A 17565-nucleotide genomic window follows, 5' to 3' on the forward strand; every position below is an offset into this window, starting at 1 on the left:
CAAGGCATGCCTCTCCTCCTGTTGTAACTCGAAAAAAAATTAAAAACCACTTTGCATATGCTTTACCTGATTTAAGAATGTGCGGACATCAAAGAAGCCAATGAAGGAACCAATCTCACTGGACATCATACAGACGGACAGCGTGAGATTATCACAGCTCAGAGCCAGGTGCTGCACAGGAAACTTCATGGGAACTAAGGTACTCTGAACATTCTCCACTTAAAACACAAAAGGAAAGGAAGACAGAATAGATGGGAAAAATTTAAATAGCAAGAACTGTTCTTGTAAAACAATACCATTAGAACGAGTTTATGCAAAAATCACCAGTCCTATTAACAGCAGCTGTCAAAGCTGACAGAAAAACTAAGTGACAGCAAACCCCTTCATCTCTATCAATACAGTCTCAAAAGTTGCCAAATTCCTAAGAAAAGTAAATTCCGCTTTCCTTCCTCAGTAACCTGGAGGAAAAATAAGTGGACAGATTTTTGGTTTTACTTACGTATGCACATGAATACCTCAGGTACGTTACTAAGCACAACGGGAAAATAAAAACCCTTTTGCACTTTGGTGTTATTTTGCACTTGTGTGGTGGAACAGCAATTGCCTTCTCCCTTGCAGGACAGTTTTTTAGCCAGAGTGGATGACTCAGTGCAAGAACTCTCTCCCTCCACTCAAATGCATCCCTGATGCACAGGATCACAGCTCAAAGACTGGCTACCAAGACAGTACACGGCTGCAAGGAGAGGGGCAGGAAAAGTCAACCTCACCATATGGCAGTGAACACAAGTGACCAAACCTGAATGACGCTTGAACAAAAGCTAGCACAGAGCATCCTGGTGACGTGCTCCCAACTTCATTTCAGCTAAAGGTACAGCAAATATTGTTCCTGCCTTCTCATGCAAGAAAACTTGGTAATTTCAAAACGCATGAAAGAGCATGACAAGGACTGTATCAGAAGCCAAGAGCTCCATATCATAAAAACCCATACAAAGCTGTCTCTGCAAAGACCACAAGCTGTAAGTGTGCCTTACCGATTTTATTGGGATCTTCTCCCAGCTGGTTTTGCATGAGAAGATTTCTAGTGTGAAAGATCTGCAGGCTGGTTCCTCCACCAGCAAAGACCAGCCCATATTTGTTAGAGACTGCAAGGAGACTGGAGCGCTCTTTGGGAAGATCATCCGGAGCATCAAAGATGCGGACCTTCTTCAGTGCTCTGAACTGAAAATCCTGTTGTAAGAGAGTTGGGAGGTAGCTATACATATGCTGGCAAAGGGGAATAGTTTACTCCAGTTTCTCTAAGACAGTAAGTTGAAAAGCCTCTCCAACGAGAGCTGCAAAACACCTGCCATGGCAGAGTTCACACCCACGCTGTCACTGGCCATCCCATCACATTTTCTGTCTCATCTAAGAAAGACTGAGATCACAACACATTTTTTCCATTGGCTGAATCTCCCTCTACCCAGTGCCTATGTTCAGAAAACCCGTAGGGGCTGAATCTGTCCGAGACATCTAACCTTCTCAGAAATATACCAAAACTAGCCAACAGATACAGAAGAAAAAAGAAAGAAAAGAGGAAAAGTTTCTCTCAAAATTTACATTGTCCTTTTGTAAAAGGAGGAAAACAAAAATAGCATGAGAGATAAAAACTGTAAAAACCAAACTGAATTAAGAAACAGCAGTTGCACTATTACCTGCAAAACTTGAGGTTCCCCTTAGGAATGAGTCTCTCTTCCCAAGGTGACAACTGTTGAGCGGAGCACTGGATCTAATGCCAGTAACTCAAATCAGCCATCTGAATTTTATTTCCAAATTATTGCCAAAGCACTGAGTAAGTATGTTCCTGCAGCCTCAGGAGGCTGTAGAAACTCAGACACTTTTATAAAACAAATAGCTCAACTGCCTTGGTTTTGAAGGTGCCTGAGCAGAAAGCAGGTGCACAAAGATCCACATGGGCTTCAGGAATCCATCCCTCCGTGTCCCTGCTTATACAGCCTCACAGTAACACCCCAGGAGACACAGCAATGGGCTCGGCTGGCACCACACAGCGACACTCCAATTTACACTGTCCCACAGCAGACAACCACACACGCTGTTCCCAAAACCAGGAGATTCCTAGCACAAGGCATGCTGCCGGGAGAACTAAGAAACACATCACTCCTCTCCCAAAAATAAGGTTCCTCCAACTGACACATTCTACCTCTCCTCCCCCAGGTGTTACCAAGACCCCCCTCCATCACAGAACGTGCCAGCCTCTCCCACTTCCACTCCACGGGCTTGCCCCAGACTCTACTAAAAAGTCCTCAGGTGCTTCACAAGCCCTGCACGGATCCCTCAGAAGGCCCCCGCCAACACCAGCACCCCCACTGGCCTGTCAGCCCCACTGCCCAAACCAAAACCCCCTACATAGACTACCACCCCCCACAGCCCAGGCCTAGCCGTTCCCAAGCCCCATTCCCCTCACGGCCCGAGTCAAGCCCCTACCACGGCCTGCCGCCCCCCTCCAGGCCCAAACCAACACCCCCGGCCCGAGCCAAACCGCCTGTCAACTGCCCCACCGCCCGAGCCCACCCCCCACCACCGCGGGCTGCCCCCTCACAGTCCGCCTGCTCTCCCCTCGCCGCTCACCTTCATCTCCCGCTCCGGGATCACGTCCATATCGTCCCCCATGGCGGCGCCGGCAGCCCCGAGGCCTGCGGCCCCCGCCGCCCTGCGCACAGCCGGGAAACCCCCGCGCGCCCGCCAGTGCGCTCACTTCCGCTTCCGGCGGGGCCGCTCTAGCCCCAGCTCTCGATGCTCCGCGGCGGCCTGAGGCGGCGGGAGTCCTCCAGCGGGCCCCGCCTGGTCGGCGCTCGGCTCCGGCGGCGCCAGGGGGCTAAAGGAACGGAGGATAAACGCCAGCTCCTCACGGCAAGGCTGAGCAACCGGCTGTGTTTAATAAACCCTTTTTTTCTTACGTTCTGAGGTGGGGCCTGAGCCGGTGGGTGCTGCAGGCTGCACTGTCTCAGCCCTGAGGAGCCCCAGCCCGATGGGTCTGCCCCCGGAGACCCTGAGGGGACGGGCCGTGGCTGCCAGCAGGTCAGCTCTCCCAGCTGTGCCATGGTGGAGCATGTCGGGTCCCTGCTCCACCCTGGTAAGGCGCTTCAATGCTTTCTCCACAGCAGAGGTCTAGTGTCACCGCAGCTCTAAGCAAAACCCCACTCCCTTAGCATGGGCTGCAGTGGGAGCACACAGTTACGCGTGAGTGAGCTGAAACAAGGAAGCTCTGTGGGCAGGGACAGCCTTACTGTACTCCAGGGCCATGCAAAAGCAGCCTGTGTTTTCTCCGTTCCAGCAGGACCTGCGTTTCTTCCCTTGTTCCCTCCTACCCTTGTTCAGGGGGTTCAGCCCCCACTCAGAGTGCCAGCACTGGGGGTGCATCACCTGAACACTTATCCCTGTGGGGACAAGGACACGTTGAAAAAGGCTGTTCTTAGCTCTAGCACGTTACGCTTCTCTTTTCCAGGACCAGAAGGACAAAGATTTCCACAGACACAAAAGCAGTGATGGCTTTGGGCAGTGACCTGAACTGTGGCAAATCACATCCAAGTTTCCCTCGTGTAATATGCTCCCTTTATTTTCTAACCGAACAGCAGCTTTAACACACATAGCCCAGAAAAGCAGGTGTGTTCCCGGGGGCTAACAGGCAGCAGAAAGCAGACACAGGGCTCTGATCTAAGGGCAATTCTGTCCTTTTGAGGAACACATGGAAAAAGCGTACCCAGTCATTCCCCGAGGAAGCCTGGTCTCCATTTTGATACATCAGACAACAACCTCAGGCAATTGCTTCAAGAGCAGAGAGGTTAAAGAAAAAAAAAAACCCAACTCTTTGAAGAGAGGCATTACCAGTGCCTGCTCTTGATAAACAAGTTATTCCTTAAAACAAGCACAGCCACCTGCTTTCTTTCAGTAAGTCAGGAAAAAAAGCTTTCAGGAGGTGGCCTCTGCATTTCCTAACACCAACTCCATGGCATTCGGTCAGTTATTACAGATAAAGATCAGATCAGGGCAGTCCAAACCTATCTCCAGGATCTCTTTAAGGGTTTATATTAACAGACTTGGAAACCAGCTCACTTAATCTGCAACCAATCATATGGACCGAGCTTCGGAGGGGCTAAACTAAATACACTGGCACACAGTGTAGCTTCAGAAGATTTATTTTCAGTCCTTAAAGCAGACTAGTGCTGCTTTTGCTTATAATTTTTTCCTCTCCATTACAGTTTTGGTTTTCATGCAAACAGTAGTAAGAATGTTTTGGTTTTTTTATTTAAAAGTGCAGCCTTTGGCAGGAACAATCAGCCTAGTAGAGTTAATCATCTGTATTTCCTTTAAAAAGTTTATTTATTAAACCATGATTTAAAAAAAGTTAAAAGCTGCCAAGAACATTTAAGAAAAGAGTAGGGAAGGGCAAAGAGCAAACATCTGGATCCCAGAAATTGTGTATAGAGCAAGAATCCCCGCAGTAGGCAGAGTGCGGATAGCACAGGCCCAGCTACATCTGGATCCCAGCTCATACTCCACACTTGCAGCCATTCTTATTTTGCAGACTTAAGGGCTTATCCCTCAGGGAAACGCACCCAGTGGCCCAGGGGACCAAGCTGAAACACATACAGGGAGGTCTGCAAAAATCAGAGGGACAGAGCAGCTGCGCAAGGACAGATCGTCGTCTGCAACTGGTCTGGCAGGGCTCACAGTTGAGTCACCCAGCTTCCTTTCACCTGAAGGTTTAATTTCCCCTAGACCTTCCCGAGGGGCTGTGCAGGCATAACAGCGGGCTCGTTCCTACGCTCGATGGTCAGGACAGACAACAACCCCTTCAGAGGTCAGGCTCCCGATCGGATCCAAGTAGAGATTTCTCAGGAAGGTGGCCCCTAAGGCAGCTTTAATCATCCTCATCTGCAGTGGCTGGTGTTGGACCCACTGAGATCTGACTGCAGGATGAACCCACGGAGCAGACAGAAGCTGAACCCGCAGTCAGCCATGCCCACCTCCAAGCTCACAGGCCCTGCAGGCAGACCTCTGGTGTCCGTGCACACGTCTGGTGTCCGTGCACCTTCCCACGGCCACCTAGCATGCGACAAGGCCACAGAGGTGGGAGCCTGTCTCCTGTTTTCGTGAGGTCAGGAGGGGAAGGACTAGTCCAAAGTCAGAAGGCATAGGATGGAGCAGAGAAGGCACTTATTTCTTTGCACCCATGAAGCCACTCTCAGGGGCTTTGCCAGAGAAGCACTCAATGTCTGGCAGCAAAGCCTTTTAGGAACCTGTGGTGACAAGCACAGCTCTGAATCCATACGCTGGGAGAAAAGTAGCTCCTCATCTGAGAAACGCGGGAAGGGCAGAGGAAAGTAAAATCACAAGATTTTTTTTTTTTTGGTCTCACATTACACATGGTACTACAGCTTCTGTCTAACAGATCACATTGGCTAAGGGGTGCAGCAGAAAGACACGAGCTGGGCGCCTCCAGCTTCCCTTGCTGTTCCTCTAAGGCAGGTTAGTTGAGAACTAGGACTGTCCACAGTAAAGAGTAACAAAGCACAGGTAATCTCTGTTACAGACCAGCAAAGCAAACGGTGCCAATGTTTCAGCCTGTCCTCTTCAAGGCAGGCTGGCTATGTCTCTCTCTGGAGGGGGACCAGAAGGTTTTGGGTTGCTTTCATTGGCTTTTCCTTCAAACATCATGACCCTGCAAAACACAACAGGTAATACCAATGAGAAAAGCAGGTGCACCTTTACTCATCATCGGGAATGGGATTATTTTATCTGCTGAAAAACAGCATCTCCCTTCTATGCAAGGGGCACCCAATAGTTAAGAGAAGGGAAAGCCAAGAGAGGGCAGTGCTGCCAGCCTGGCAGGCAGCTCTGCTTCCCAGCAGCTTCCAGGAGTGGGTTCCCAAAGCCTCTGCTGGTTTTCGTCTCAGAGCCCAGAGGATTAGCACGTTTTATTTACACAGCCACTTCCGAAATCCCCTGGGAACACACTGCACGCCAAGTGCTCCTGATGCGTAAAAACAAATAGCATCCCTGGCCCACCTTGTACATAACCACAGAGCAGAACATTCAAAAGCCAACATCAAGCAAGCGACAGCAATTACAGCCAGGGAAGAGGGCAGAGACAAGGCGCAAGGCACTGGCTAGAAGAATCCCAAGCATTTTGCAACCACCAGCACTGTCTTCCTCCCTGAGGACGGCAGCTACGCTGGGAATGCCAGCTGCCACGCTAGATCAAAGGACTGCGCTGCTCTCGGCACGAGTTTTACATTTCTGCTCCTGCTCTAAAGAATCCAGCAGACAATGGGGCATCAGTTAGCAAGAGAAGGGACCCATCTGTGAAAGCTGCTGCAGTTGGGAGGAAGGATGGAAGATACGGGACAGGCTGCAGGCTCAGCCTGCTTCTGTGGGGAAAGAAAGGAGGAGCAGGGATGCCAGAAGTCTGTGTGTGCTTGGAAGAGGAGCATCCCAACACGCAGACACAGGGCACTCAGTGGGGAGAGGTGAGACTCATCACCAGCAAGCACGTACCAGCTGAGAGGGACCACATGAGAGGTGGAAGGCAAGATCCTTCCTCCCAACCTGCCCTGAAAGCTGGCTGTGCTTCTAAAGCTGCCTTCAGAAAGGGGTACGGGGGATGGAGAGGAGCCGCTCCTATTCATGGTGGTTACAGACAGAAAAGCAGGGCCAGCCTCTGTGGCTGTGAAAGGAAAAGCCAGGCTTCAATGGGGTGGAGATGGAGCCAAGCAAGTGTTCGGAAGCCATTTGTTACAGCAGGACTTTCAGAGCCCTGTCGAGAGGGCAGAGGGGGCCGTGGGAGGCTAGTGCTGGCAGCCTGTACCGCAGAAAACCTCTCCCAGCACAAGCCAGCTGTTTCAAGCATGTGTCCCGTCTCCATCTACTGCCCGTCTCTCCAAAATCAGGCAGTGAGGGAGCATCCTGCGGGAAACAGGAGCCAGCCAACTGCTGTTGGCAGGACCACCATTTACTGCTCAAGTTCTGCCACCATTCGGAGGGAGCCTGTGTCCCCAAAGGCAGCAGAAGCCACAGGGAAGAGACGGGAAGAAGCCCCGCTGTGCTGAGTGCCTGCACACCCTCAGGAAAGGGGAGAATCGGAGCACGTGGGAGGAAGCCTGTGCTAACACACAGCAGGCAGCTCCGCTGTCAGCACTCACACTGCTCAGCCCAGGCATGGGCTTATACACCCCCGCACGTCTCTCTGCAAACTCCCACTTCACAAAGGCCCTCGTCTCCCCTCCAGGAACACCAGGCATGCACAGCTCCACCTCCACCAGCCAGAACAGCTTCTGCTCCCCCAACACGCCAGCTCAGGTCCCATGTCTCCCCAGCTCCCTCCCAGGGACACTCACAGTTTAAGCACAGCAGAACGTTTCCCAAGCATCACGTTGACAAAGTCCTGGTACGAGATGGTCTCGCTAACCCCTCCAGTCACCTCAGAGATCATCTTCTTCAGTTCTAGGTGGGTCTTTGGGGCCCCCATCTTCTCCATCATCCTTTTGACAGACATCAAATCTGCAAGAGCAAGGCAATCGGTGCTGTCGAGAGGTGACCACACTGAGTACAGACCAAGCCCAGGGACACAGGCATGGGTTCCCATCTTAGACCAACTCACCTGCAGATCCCGAGGCTGACAGCACTAAGCTGTTGCTGAAAGCCAAGAGAAGCCTTCCAGTACAGCCCGCTGCTGTGCTGCCCAGCACAGAGCATCACTTCCCATTTTTGCAGCTCAAGATAAAAGCACCAGACACACAGAAGAAGGACAGCTCTCCAAGTGCTCCAGACACACTGCTCTCTAGCTCAGAGCGTGGTGCCAAGAATCACAAAGATTGGGAGGAGGGAAGCAACGCCGGGGTTAAAGCTGGAGACAAACAGGCTGTGGGGAGCGGGTGCCCCTGCCCATCGCCACAGGCCATTTCCTTCCATTGCTCTGCTGCCTGCTGAGACCTGCGGCCCCTTCCCTCCCGGAAAAGGCAGCGCAGCCCTGAGTCAGGCCCCCTCCCGCTCCCCACAGGCTTTACTTCAGCGCAAGGACTGACGGAGGAGGGCAGCGAGGCAGCAGCCTCCTGGAAGGGTACAGCGTACAGCGATTACACTTCAGGCCTGGAGAAGGCTGGATCTTTGTGTAACCGGTGTTTTCTGGACTCAAACCAGGGCTGCTCCGCTGAGACAGACTCACACCCAGGTCCCCTGCTTCCCTCCGCTCCCCTCCCAGCAAAGCAAAGAGCTTCTTTGCACTAGAAGTGCTCGTGGGTTTATACAGTTTCTGCCTCAAGCCAGGCAAAACCCAGGATTGTCCAAGCCCTGCAGCTTCCCAGCCCTGGAAACACTGAGGATTGAGAAGGCGGCCTCAGTGGAGAAACAGGGAGAAAATAAATCAATAAATGAATTTTTATAAAAGGCATTTAGAGCAGAAAGAAGTGGAGGAGCTAAGCAGACTCAGGAGGAGAACAGAACTGAGAAGAGCTTAGATCTTGAAGCAGGTGAGGAGAGACTGAGAAAGCTGAGAGGCAGGGGATGGAGAGCCAAGGAAGCCCCTGGCTGGGGATCAAGAGCCGAGCGAGGCTGGAGACAGGAGCAGCCCATGGGTTTTCTGCCTCAGCAACACGAGTGCTGAGGGAAGCAGCAGATATAGCAGCAGCCACCGCAGGCTGTTGCTTTTCCAGCATCCCCAAGTCACTCACCGATCTCGCCTTGGTTGTTCAGGTCAAACTCCATGTACTTCTCTGGAAGAGACCGAGAAGCAAGTTAGCAGGACGCTAGAGCAGGGTGTATGCAGGGCTTTGGAGTGCTGCCTGCTTAGAGCAATGAAAAAAAAAAATAAGATTGGGGAATCAGATCGCTATATTGCTAGACGCAAACAGTTCAGCCAGGGAGACCATCTCAAGACCTTTGTTTTAGTGCCCTTATCTCAATTCCAGGGCTCTAGAGTTAAGTGCTCTTTAATTGTGGCTGCTTTTCATTTAAGCTGAAGGAAAACACTGGCATGAGAACAAGGTATCAACTAGCCGTGAGTAGCGTTAAAAGGTTTCCAGCCAGAAAAACAAAGCTCTGGAACAGCCTCCCAGAAGGAGTAGCAAGGAAAACAAACCCCTGAGCACTCCCAAGATGAAGCTTGATCGGATTAGGAGGGGGATTAAATGATGTAGTTGCCTCCAACAGCAAGGGACAGACTCTACAGTCCTCCCAATGCTGTGCTGCGCTCCCAGAGCGGCGCCTGCCAGCAGAGATGCTCAAGGGCCACATCAGGAGGGCAAAGCCAAGAACATGCCTACGAGCAGTTACGCTGGAGCGGGTCGTTTGCCCTTCCAGCCTGCTGTCAAACACTGCTGAATCAGGCAAGTCCAGCATCCGCAGAGAAAGGCAGAGCCTGCTCAAGAAGGTCTGGTTAGCTTTGAGGACAAAAACTCACATGCTGTAACAGACAGCACTGATTTGAGTTAGAAAAATCAGGATTTCAGTCCTGTGCTGCTTCTGACCTTTGAAATGGCACACCTGTGTGCTTCCTACCCCCCACCCCCCCTTGCTGGCTGTTCCCCATTTAGACTTTAAGGTCTTCAGGCAAGGATTTGTCTGTCTTACAGACAATACAGCTCCTAGCGCCGCAGGGGGCCCCCCATCATCTCAAGTTCTGCTAACTGAGAAAAGCAAGATGCCTGCTGCCACCGTCCATCCACGCTGAGCTGGAGAAATCTCCACTTGCCCTGCAGTTAGCACTCACTCCCCGGAACAGCCTCGGAGGGCTCAAATTAAGTGAGAGCTCCCAAGCTGCTCCTTTCCCCCAAGGAAAAGACCTTTTGCCTGTGCTCCAGGGACAGCAGCAAGCAGACGAACGTGAACAGAGGAGTGGCAGGCAAATTTAAGGAGCCAAAGGGAAGAGGTGCTATTTCACACATCGGAGCCTTCCCGGGACCTGTGCTTTTGCAGGAAAGTGCTGGGTTAACTGGACTGATGGGCAGCTCCAGGCAGGAGGCAGAGGAGTGGCTTGGCATGTCTTCACCTGGGTCTCAGCTGGTGGATTAGGACTGTCACGAGCTGACCAGGACAGACCTACGGACGTAGCAGGTACAAGCCAAAGCTGTTCATGCTTCAGGCAGGAATAAGTGTCTTCCTTCAAGTGTTAAGCAACCAATCCTAGACGAAATTGGGGCTGTCACACATGAGCTTAGGGGCCAAAGCGATGCTTGATGTGGAACTGGCTCTCCCCACGCTCTGCCCCACCATAACGACCTTGTGCAAATGAACTGCCACCTCCTTGGGCAGGGGTCAGGCACCTCGGCATGTGCTCGGGGACACAAACCCTGCTCTGCCGTGTCCGTGCCCAGCACATGTTTTCTTTTCTTCTCAGCTGACACTTAGCCAAGCGCGCAGAGAACAGAGGCAGCTTTACATCATCGCACTCTGAGCCTCAGCTCGCACATTCATCCTTCCCTCCCATCCCAGCTGCAGGGATTTGGTGGGGCAAAACCACGCGTGGTCCCTCCCCTCACAAACGCGTTTACACAAACACTGCACGGGGGCTCCCCCGGCCCGGATGGGGAGGGCAGAGGGAAGGACGGCAGAGAAGAAACGCTCCCCCATCATCACACAATGAGCCGATTGTTGGAGGAGCCGGAGGAGGCGTTGGAGAGTGGGACAGGCCACGGAGGCAAGCTCACGAGGCAGCGGGAGGAGATGCCAAAGGCTCTCGTTACAGGGAATTCTGCGCCTGTGACCTACAGTTGCAATGTTTGAAGAGCCCCAATTGTGATGGGAAAAATAATGCGGGGCTGCAGCCAAAAGCCAAAGCCATACAAAAGGCAACAGAAAAAGGACGGGGAGCACAGGAGGCTCCTCTGTGCCCAGCAGGGTAAGGGACCATAAAACCCCAGCCAGCTTCTTCCACGCTGGATTGCAAAGCCAAAATTCAAAAGGGACATAGCAGACAATGTCTGAAATGGAAGCAAGGTCAGGCTTTATTTGGTTAGAGCCAGGCTGAGGACAAACCTTGAGGGCACTGTGATGCAGAAGGTGTTTTCTCAACTGCCTTCAGCCACTGCTTGGAAAGCAAGCGGATGCACCCAGACCAGCCCTGCCAAATCTTGTCCTGTAACCACTTTGGGGACAAGCTGCAGAGGACCCTAGGCTTTTTCCTCTATCCCCCATTCCCAGCAAATGGGCCAAACCTAAGCCCCAGATCTGCTGACCCACGGGAGTTAGGCTTTGGCCAGGACTAGAGACACATTACTGCTTCTGGTACCGAGGGCCTTAGGAAGGACCAGGTCAGACTGAAGAAACTTTTGGGGAGAGAAAGTCCCCAAGTCCTTCAGGAAGCAGCCAAGACCTCTGCTCTGTGGGAATTTGTCCTCCTCCTCACTGTAAAAAAAGAGTTCAGCTACTGCATCGTCCATTGCACCAGCTAGCTTGTCTAGGTATCTAGACAGAAACTATCCTCCTTTGCTGCTCCCCTGGGTTTTGCCCACGCAGCAGGTTTTGCGGTAATAGCAGCCTCCAGACAGAATGTCTGCAGGGTGACATGTCCCTGCCCCGCAAGTGGGGGAAGCACAAAGGCTCGCGTGGGAAAACCAGCTCTCCAGGGAGTTTCACTGAGTCCCACAGGCAAGGGGGAGGCATCCATCCCAGCTCAGGCACTTGTATTTGGCAGGGAGTCTCAGGCTGGTAAGATCCAAGTGCCGAGGAAAAGAATCCGTTCAGAGCAAAGAGTGTCTGAAAGGACAGGGAAACCCTCCAGTTCTCACCTTTGAACACTGCCAACTTCGTCTCTAGATCTTCTTCATCACTGAACTTTGGGTCACAGAGAAATTCCTAAAACATAAGAAAAAAAAAAAAAAAAAGTATCCCAAGGTTAAAGATATCAAGGAAAACACCCTATAGGGCATGTACAAATGGAACATTACCCAGAAGACGTATGCAATTCCCAGAGAGCCACATCTGAGCAACAGTGCCAGGAGACTTGAAAATGGGTTGAATCCCTCCACACCTTGTCACTAACGTTCCAGTGCAAGGGGAATGCCTCTGGTGTCTCACATTCACCATCAACAGCTTGAGGGAGGACTGGACCCCACGTGCCTTTGGAATAACTGCATGAAACCCTCTCTTCTTGCTCACCCAAGGTTTCAGCTCCTCTCATCTCTGCTTAAGCACTCACAGCACATGGATCAGGCACCTATTCCCAGCAAGGGCTCCCATTCCTTGCAGAAAGCACTCTGATCTCAGGGATTTCGAACTCTTGGATAACTCTCAGGGCTGGCAAACAGAACAGGCAATGTTTGCAGAACATCATGCACCCAAGAGAGGATGGCGGGGGGAAGGAACAGGGCTCCCACTCTCTCGAACTCTCTATATATTTTCCCCCGCTACCCTACTCAGGCTGGAGAGGAAATCCTGGGTCAGTTCTGGTCACTCGTCCCTAGCGCCACCTCAAAAACCCTCAGGTACCGGAGAGAACAGACCACAACTTGCTCAGCCAGCTCCACCACTATGCCCTGCCAATAACACCCCCCCCGCAGCTGTGAGCAACGGGGTCTCACTCCCGTCTCTGCCCTCCCACTCCGCCCAGCTCCAGCGAGCCCAGCACGGCTTAATGGCTCGATCTGTGTTCAGCAACAACACCACATTCTTCAGCATAGAAATCATTAACATCTGCACGGCTTATGCATGGCCTGTCCAGGATAAAAACCCCTCCAGGGGCTACAGTGGATAAAGGGCTGAGGCATGCGTTCCTCACCACTGTTCTCCATGCTCAGAAGGCAGGCAGGAGCGGGTCGCCAAGAGACTAGGATCTCTGGAACTGGTAGTACTGGGGCAGCAACACTTGTGATTGAGACCACATCCCCCAGAGAAGCCCCGTCTCCAGGCACTAGGGCATCACGGCTGCAGGAGGTCCACACAGCCACCAGTAACCCAAATGACCGTCAGCCTCCAGAGCATGTTCTCATTTCTTCCAGAAGGAAGACTGAAACCAGCTGTCCCCAGGCGTGATGAGCTGTGCCAGTCCAGCTGCTGGGCCAGCTCCAGCATCACTGCAGCCCCAAGCCAACGCCTGGTTCCTGCTGGGCAGCCCCTGCCTTTCCCGCTCAGTCACCGCCTGCCACCCTGACCCTGCAGCACGTGCTCCGGTCCCCTCCAGCCCACACGCCTGGAGTGGCTCCCTCCTTCCTCACCAGGACAGGGGAGCCTGGACCTGCCCAAGGAGTCCAAATGCCTCAAACCTTCACTGCCAGTTAGACACCACTTGGGCAAGTCCTTTCTGTGCAGCTGAACTAAGGTTTTGTAGGAAGCCCACTAGGACAGAAGTGACTGTCATCCCCTCCTCCCATCTCACAAACTCCAGATGGGACACCAGAGACCATGCCCACTAAACCAGCGTGACACGGACTTCCTTTATCACCATGGACACCAACTCAAATTGAGAACTGTGGTGAAAAGCAATGTTCCCAGTTCCTCCTTTCGCTCTCCTTTGCCAACTCAATTTCATTTATCTCAGCTATTTCTACCCAGGGGTATCGTTTGCCAGCCCGACACAAAGGGCCCAATTCAGCTTTGAGACCTGGGCTCAGCCAGCAGCAGAAGTCACCAGAGAGGGGAGTAGTGTTACCTACTGCCACTGAAGAGCCGCTGGAGAAGGAACTTGCCAAACATTACCGAGAACCAAAACAGGGCCAGAGCATCTCCTGCCACCAGGTCACAGCTTCGTTCTGCCCTGCAGGAACAGCAGACAGCTTCCTCCTACCAGCAGGACAGGGGATGTGAAAGCAGAGCACTGTATTTCTCTGGGAGCAAGTAGCAGCACAGAAATGGAGAAGACCAAAGGGAATGCTACATCCATACAGGATGGCTGATGGACCTGTGCCTGGGGTGCAACAGCCCCTGGCAGCGCAGTAGGAGAGCAGGATGGGTGACACTGCACACACCCAGCATCCAGTCCCCTTGCATTTCAACTGGAGGGGAACTGGACAGCCTGCCAGCGTCACAGCTCTGCTCCAGACTGAAGGAAGCAACAGAGGAGTGTATTTCAAAGGCATTCCACCCTCCACATTGTATGCAAGCCGGGCTGTGACTGCGATAAGGCAAACACTCATAATAGGCACAGGAATTCAGTCCCCAGGGCCAGTGACTCAGACTCAGCCCGAATGGCTGAAGTTCCTCTTTAGAGCCCTTTGCTAAAGCTCCCTTTTTAAGGGGCATGTTCTATTAATAAGAACTGCTTAATAAGCCCCAGCCTCTCCCCCGCTCCTGCCCTGAACAGCCATTCTTGGGCAGAGAGACTTTTCTAAGCCAATAAATTCAGCCACGCAAGTCCCAGCTACCTGCAAGACAACATGAGCAAAGCCAAATCCTTCCTTCCTCCCCAAAAAGGCAGCTCCAGCCAACAGGCCAAGCTCTCACATGGCTGTTTAAGCCCCTGACACCAGCCACCCTGCGTGGAGGGGCTGGGAAGGGGCTGAGGGATGCTCATGCCTGCCCTGGATGGGAGAAGCAGCACCTGCTCTGGGGCAGGCTGAATTCCTTCCCCGCAGCCCAGCGCATTACAGGGTAAAACTAGGTTGAAACTAATCTGTGCTGGATTAGACTCGCCACCTTGATGCACGAGGCTGAACAATGTGATCACCGTTCCCCAGAAAGAGGGGAACAGCCAAGAGGGGATCCCAGAGGAGCGTTTCAGGCTGGAAGAGAGAATTCAATAGCAGGACTCAGCTGTCCTTCAGCAGCATGTGTGCACTTAGGACACTGCCTGCCAAAGACCCTTATCCCATCGAGAGCTCTGGGGTAGAAACCAGCCAGGAAAACAGGGCTGGGAGGGACCTAATTGTTAGGATGAGACAATGAGATTAAGCCTGATAGGAATTTGGCCGGATAGGTTTTATCAGCAGCACTTTACTGCTTTGCAGCGATGGGACTCTTCAGGGCTTGGGAAACCCCCTCCCTGGCTCCAGCCACAGTATCAGCCTGGGTTTAAGTATCAGCTGCGTGTCAGAGGGAAGCGTGAGCCGCTTCCCTGCATGCCTGCTCACAGCAAACTCCCCCATCATCACCATGCAGAGCAAGCGAAGCACAGCAGCACTGGGTTTGCTGCCCAGAGCTGCTACAGCTCGATGGCTGCTCAGGATCCGTGGGCAGCCACCACCCGTGCTATCTGCAGCTTGATTTCTAGCTGCTCAAATCCCTTCTCCTAGCACTGAGCCAACACATGGGCTGCAAGGATGTGAACAAGCAGCTCCCACCTCCATCAGCAGGATGTAGCTTGTTTCATTTTTTATCATCCAAACCTCACCCAGAGAAAAAGCTTGCCTGAAGTGATGGCTACTTAGAGGAGAGATAGGAGCCTGTCCCCTGCGTGGGCGGAAGAAGAGACCCAGCCCTGGGGCACAGCAGTGGCACATCAGAGCCGTGTCTCTACAGCTCCTACCAGCTGAAGTATCCACCCCGTGCCCGAGCGATGCTGGAGGACGGCTCTGCAGCAGCAAGAACTGCAGCAATAGGTACAACACACTGCCTTCCTCCCCAGCCCAAGGGTCAACACCACCTTGGCTATAGGGGACACTTTAGACCCACCTACGCACCTCCTTGGCACAGGGAGTCGTGCCTGCCTTCCAACAGCAAGTTTCAAAGGCTCCCTTTTAGCCACATCCTCTTATTCTTCACCTTACTCCACAGCACCTCTTTTTGCACAGCACCTCCTGGTTTCTAATCACGTAATTCCCTCTCCAGTGACCCACATAAACTTCACCTCCACTGCCTCACCCCTGCCTAGAGGAACATACTGGCACTTTTCACTGCTCAGTCAATGCGAGGGCAAGCCCACCCCTCGTCTCCTGCAGGCTCTCATCTTGTGCAGCTCTTTGATTTCCCCACCCGTAACACCAAGGTGTCGCTGGCTGTATCAGCAAGTGACCACTGAACCCACCCAGAAATCCCATCGTTGATTGTTTCAAGGTTAAAACCTTCTTTCCACCCTCAGAACCACCCTTGGCCGGGCAGGATGCCAACAGAGCTGCCCCCACAGGCCATGCCAAGCAAGGGACGGGGCAAGCCAGAAGCTCTGGGGAGAGGACCTTGCCTGACCTCAGCATGAAGGGCACAAAGCCCAGCGTACTTTGCACTAATCCAGGAGCTGCCATTCCCCCTGCCCAAGGCTTGCGAGACATCCAACCGTCCTGGGTGTCCCATTCACCCACTACAATTAAAAAACTAGAAAGGCTAGAGTCAGCTCTCCTGAGCAGCAGGCACTCCTCACTCCTGGAAGAGGAGATCGAAGCAGCCGGTACAGTGGAGGGGAGGTTGAACCCCTCCAAGAGAACAATAGCTCCTTTTCTTGCTGGAGCACGTTCCCCAGGGGCCTGTCGTTGCAGCCGGCCACCAAGCATCCACAGCCCCCGGACGCTGGAGGGGGAAGAGAGCCGCCTGCGGGGGCAGCCCCAGGGCGGAGGGGATGGAGAGCAGCCCCGCGCAGAGCCACCGCCTGCCTCCTCCACCCGGATTCCCCTCCGAAGGGGGCACAGACAAACGGGGGGGCAGCTCCACCTGCCCCTGCCTTCTCCCCTTTCTCCCCTGCCCCAGCCCCCGTCCCCACCGGGCGTCGGGTCAGCGCCGGCGCGGCCGCCCCCGCCCGCATCCCCATCCCCATCCCCATCCCCATCCCGGAGCCCTCCGCCCGCCCGCCCCCCGCGGGGCCGCCCCCGCAAAGGTCGGGTCCGGTCAGGAAGAAAGGGGGGGGGGGTGTCGGCCCCAGCCCCACCTTGTTGATCTCCTCCAGCCGCCCGTCCTGCGGGGCCCGCCGCAGCCCCCCGCCGCTCGGCCGGCGCGGAGCCGCCATCGCACGGAGCCGCCCCGCCGCCGCCGCCGCCTTAAGTAGGGGCGGGCAGGGCCGGGCCGGGCCGGGCCGGGCGGGCGGTGCGCGCCCTCCGCCCCCGCCGTTAACCCCTTCCCCGCCCCGGGATGCTCCTGCCGGGGGTGGGAAGGCTGGGGGGGGCGGCACAGCCCGGTGCCCCCGGGGTGCAGCCGCTCGGCGGGCTCTTGCTGGGGAGCTGCGAAGTCCAGAGCAAGGCGGGGAAGCAGCGGGGCGGCCCCGCTTCCAGCCGCCGAGTCCCCCCGCTCCCCGCGACGGGAGGGACGGGAGGGGACAGTCTCCCCCTAGCGCGCAGCGGCTGCGGGGCACCGGCGGGAGCCGCTCTGCAGCCAGCTCGGGCAGGGGCACCCCCCCGGCACCGCCGCCCCGGGGGTCCCCGCTCGAGTCCCCGGCCCCGGTTGCGGTGGCGGGTTTGCAAGGTGCTATTTGGGAGCAACTCCGTGGTGTGACAAAAGCACAGCCGCTTGCAAGTCGTTATGGCTGGAAGAGGCCTTTAAGATCATCAAGTCCAACCGTTAACCCGGCACCGCCAGGTTTCTACTACCCCGTGTCCCTCAGCACCACGTCTACCCGTCTTTTAAATCCCTCCAGGGATGGTGACTCAACCACTTCCCTGGGCAGCCTGTTCCAGTGCTTGACAGTCATTTCAGTGAAGTTTTTTTCCTAATACCCAA

At 54.1% G+C, this 17565-nt stretch overlaps 2 protein-coding genes across 6 annotated transcripts in view; both read right to left on the reverse strand.

The window, feature by feature from the left end:
* The window catches only part of NUP214 (nucleoporin 214), a 44979-nt gene extending 42221 nt beyond the window's left edge, over positions 1-2758 (reverse strand). For 4 of the 5 annotated variants that reach the window (XM_063353276.1, XM_063353274.1, XM_063353275.1 and 1 more), the window contains exons 1-3: positions 2626-2758; positions 1032-1227; positions 67-218 (exon numbers count right to left, since the gene is read on the reverse strand). In XM_063353276.1, coding sequence (XP_063209346.1) covers positions 67-218; positions 1032-1227; positions 2626-2667 — 390 coding nt within the window. In that variant the 5' untranslated portion in view covers positions 2668-2758. Of the gene's footprint in view, positions 1-66; positions 219-1031; positions 1228-1691; positions 1794-2625 lie in introns of those variants that run through there. The other variant, XM_063353277.1, reaches the window with a different exon arrangement.
* A 1417-nt stretch (positions 2759-4175) lies between these two features.
* Positions 4176-16934, reverse strand: AIF1L (allograft inflammatory factor 1 like). Its single transcript, XM_063353267.1, has 5 exons — positions 16781-16934; positions 11781-11847; positions 8727-8768; positions 7395-7557; positions 4176-5719 (listed from the first exon to the last, which is right to left on the reverse strand). Exons 1-5 carry the CDS (start codon positions 16856-16858, stop codon positions 5632-5634), a joined length of 438 nt encoding a protein of 145 aa, XP_063209337.1. The 5' UTR covers positions 16859-16934; the 3' UTR covers positions 4176-5631.
* Positions 16935-17565: the final 631 nt, after the last annotated feature.

Source organism: Chroicocephalus ridibundus, chromosome 15 (genome assembly GCF_963924245.1).
Source record: "Chroicocephalus ridibundus chromosome 15, bChrRid1.1, whole genome shotgun sequence".
Lineage (NCBI taxonomy): Eukaryota > Metazoa > Chordata > Aves > Charadriiformes > Laridae > Chroicocephalus > Chroicocephalus ridibundus.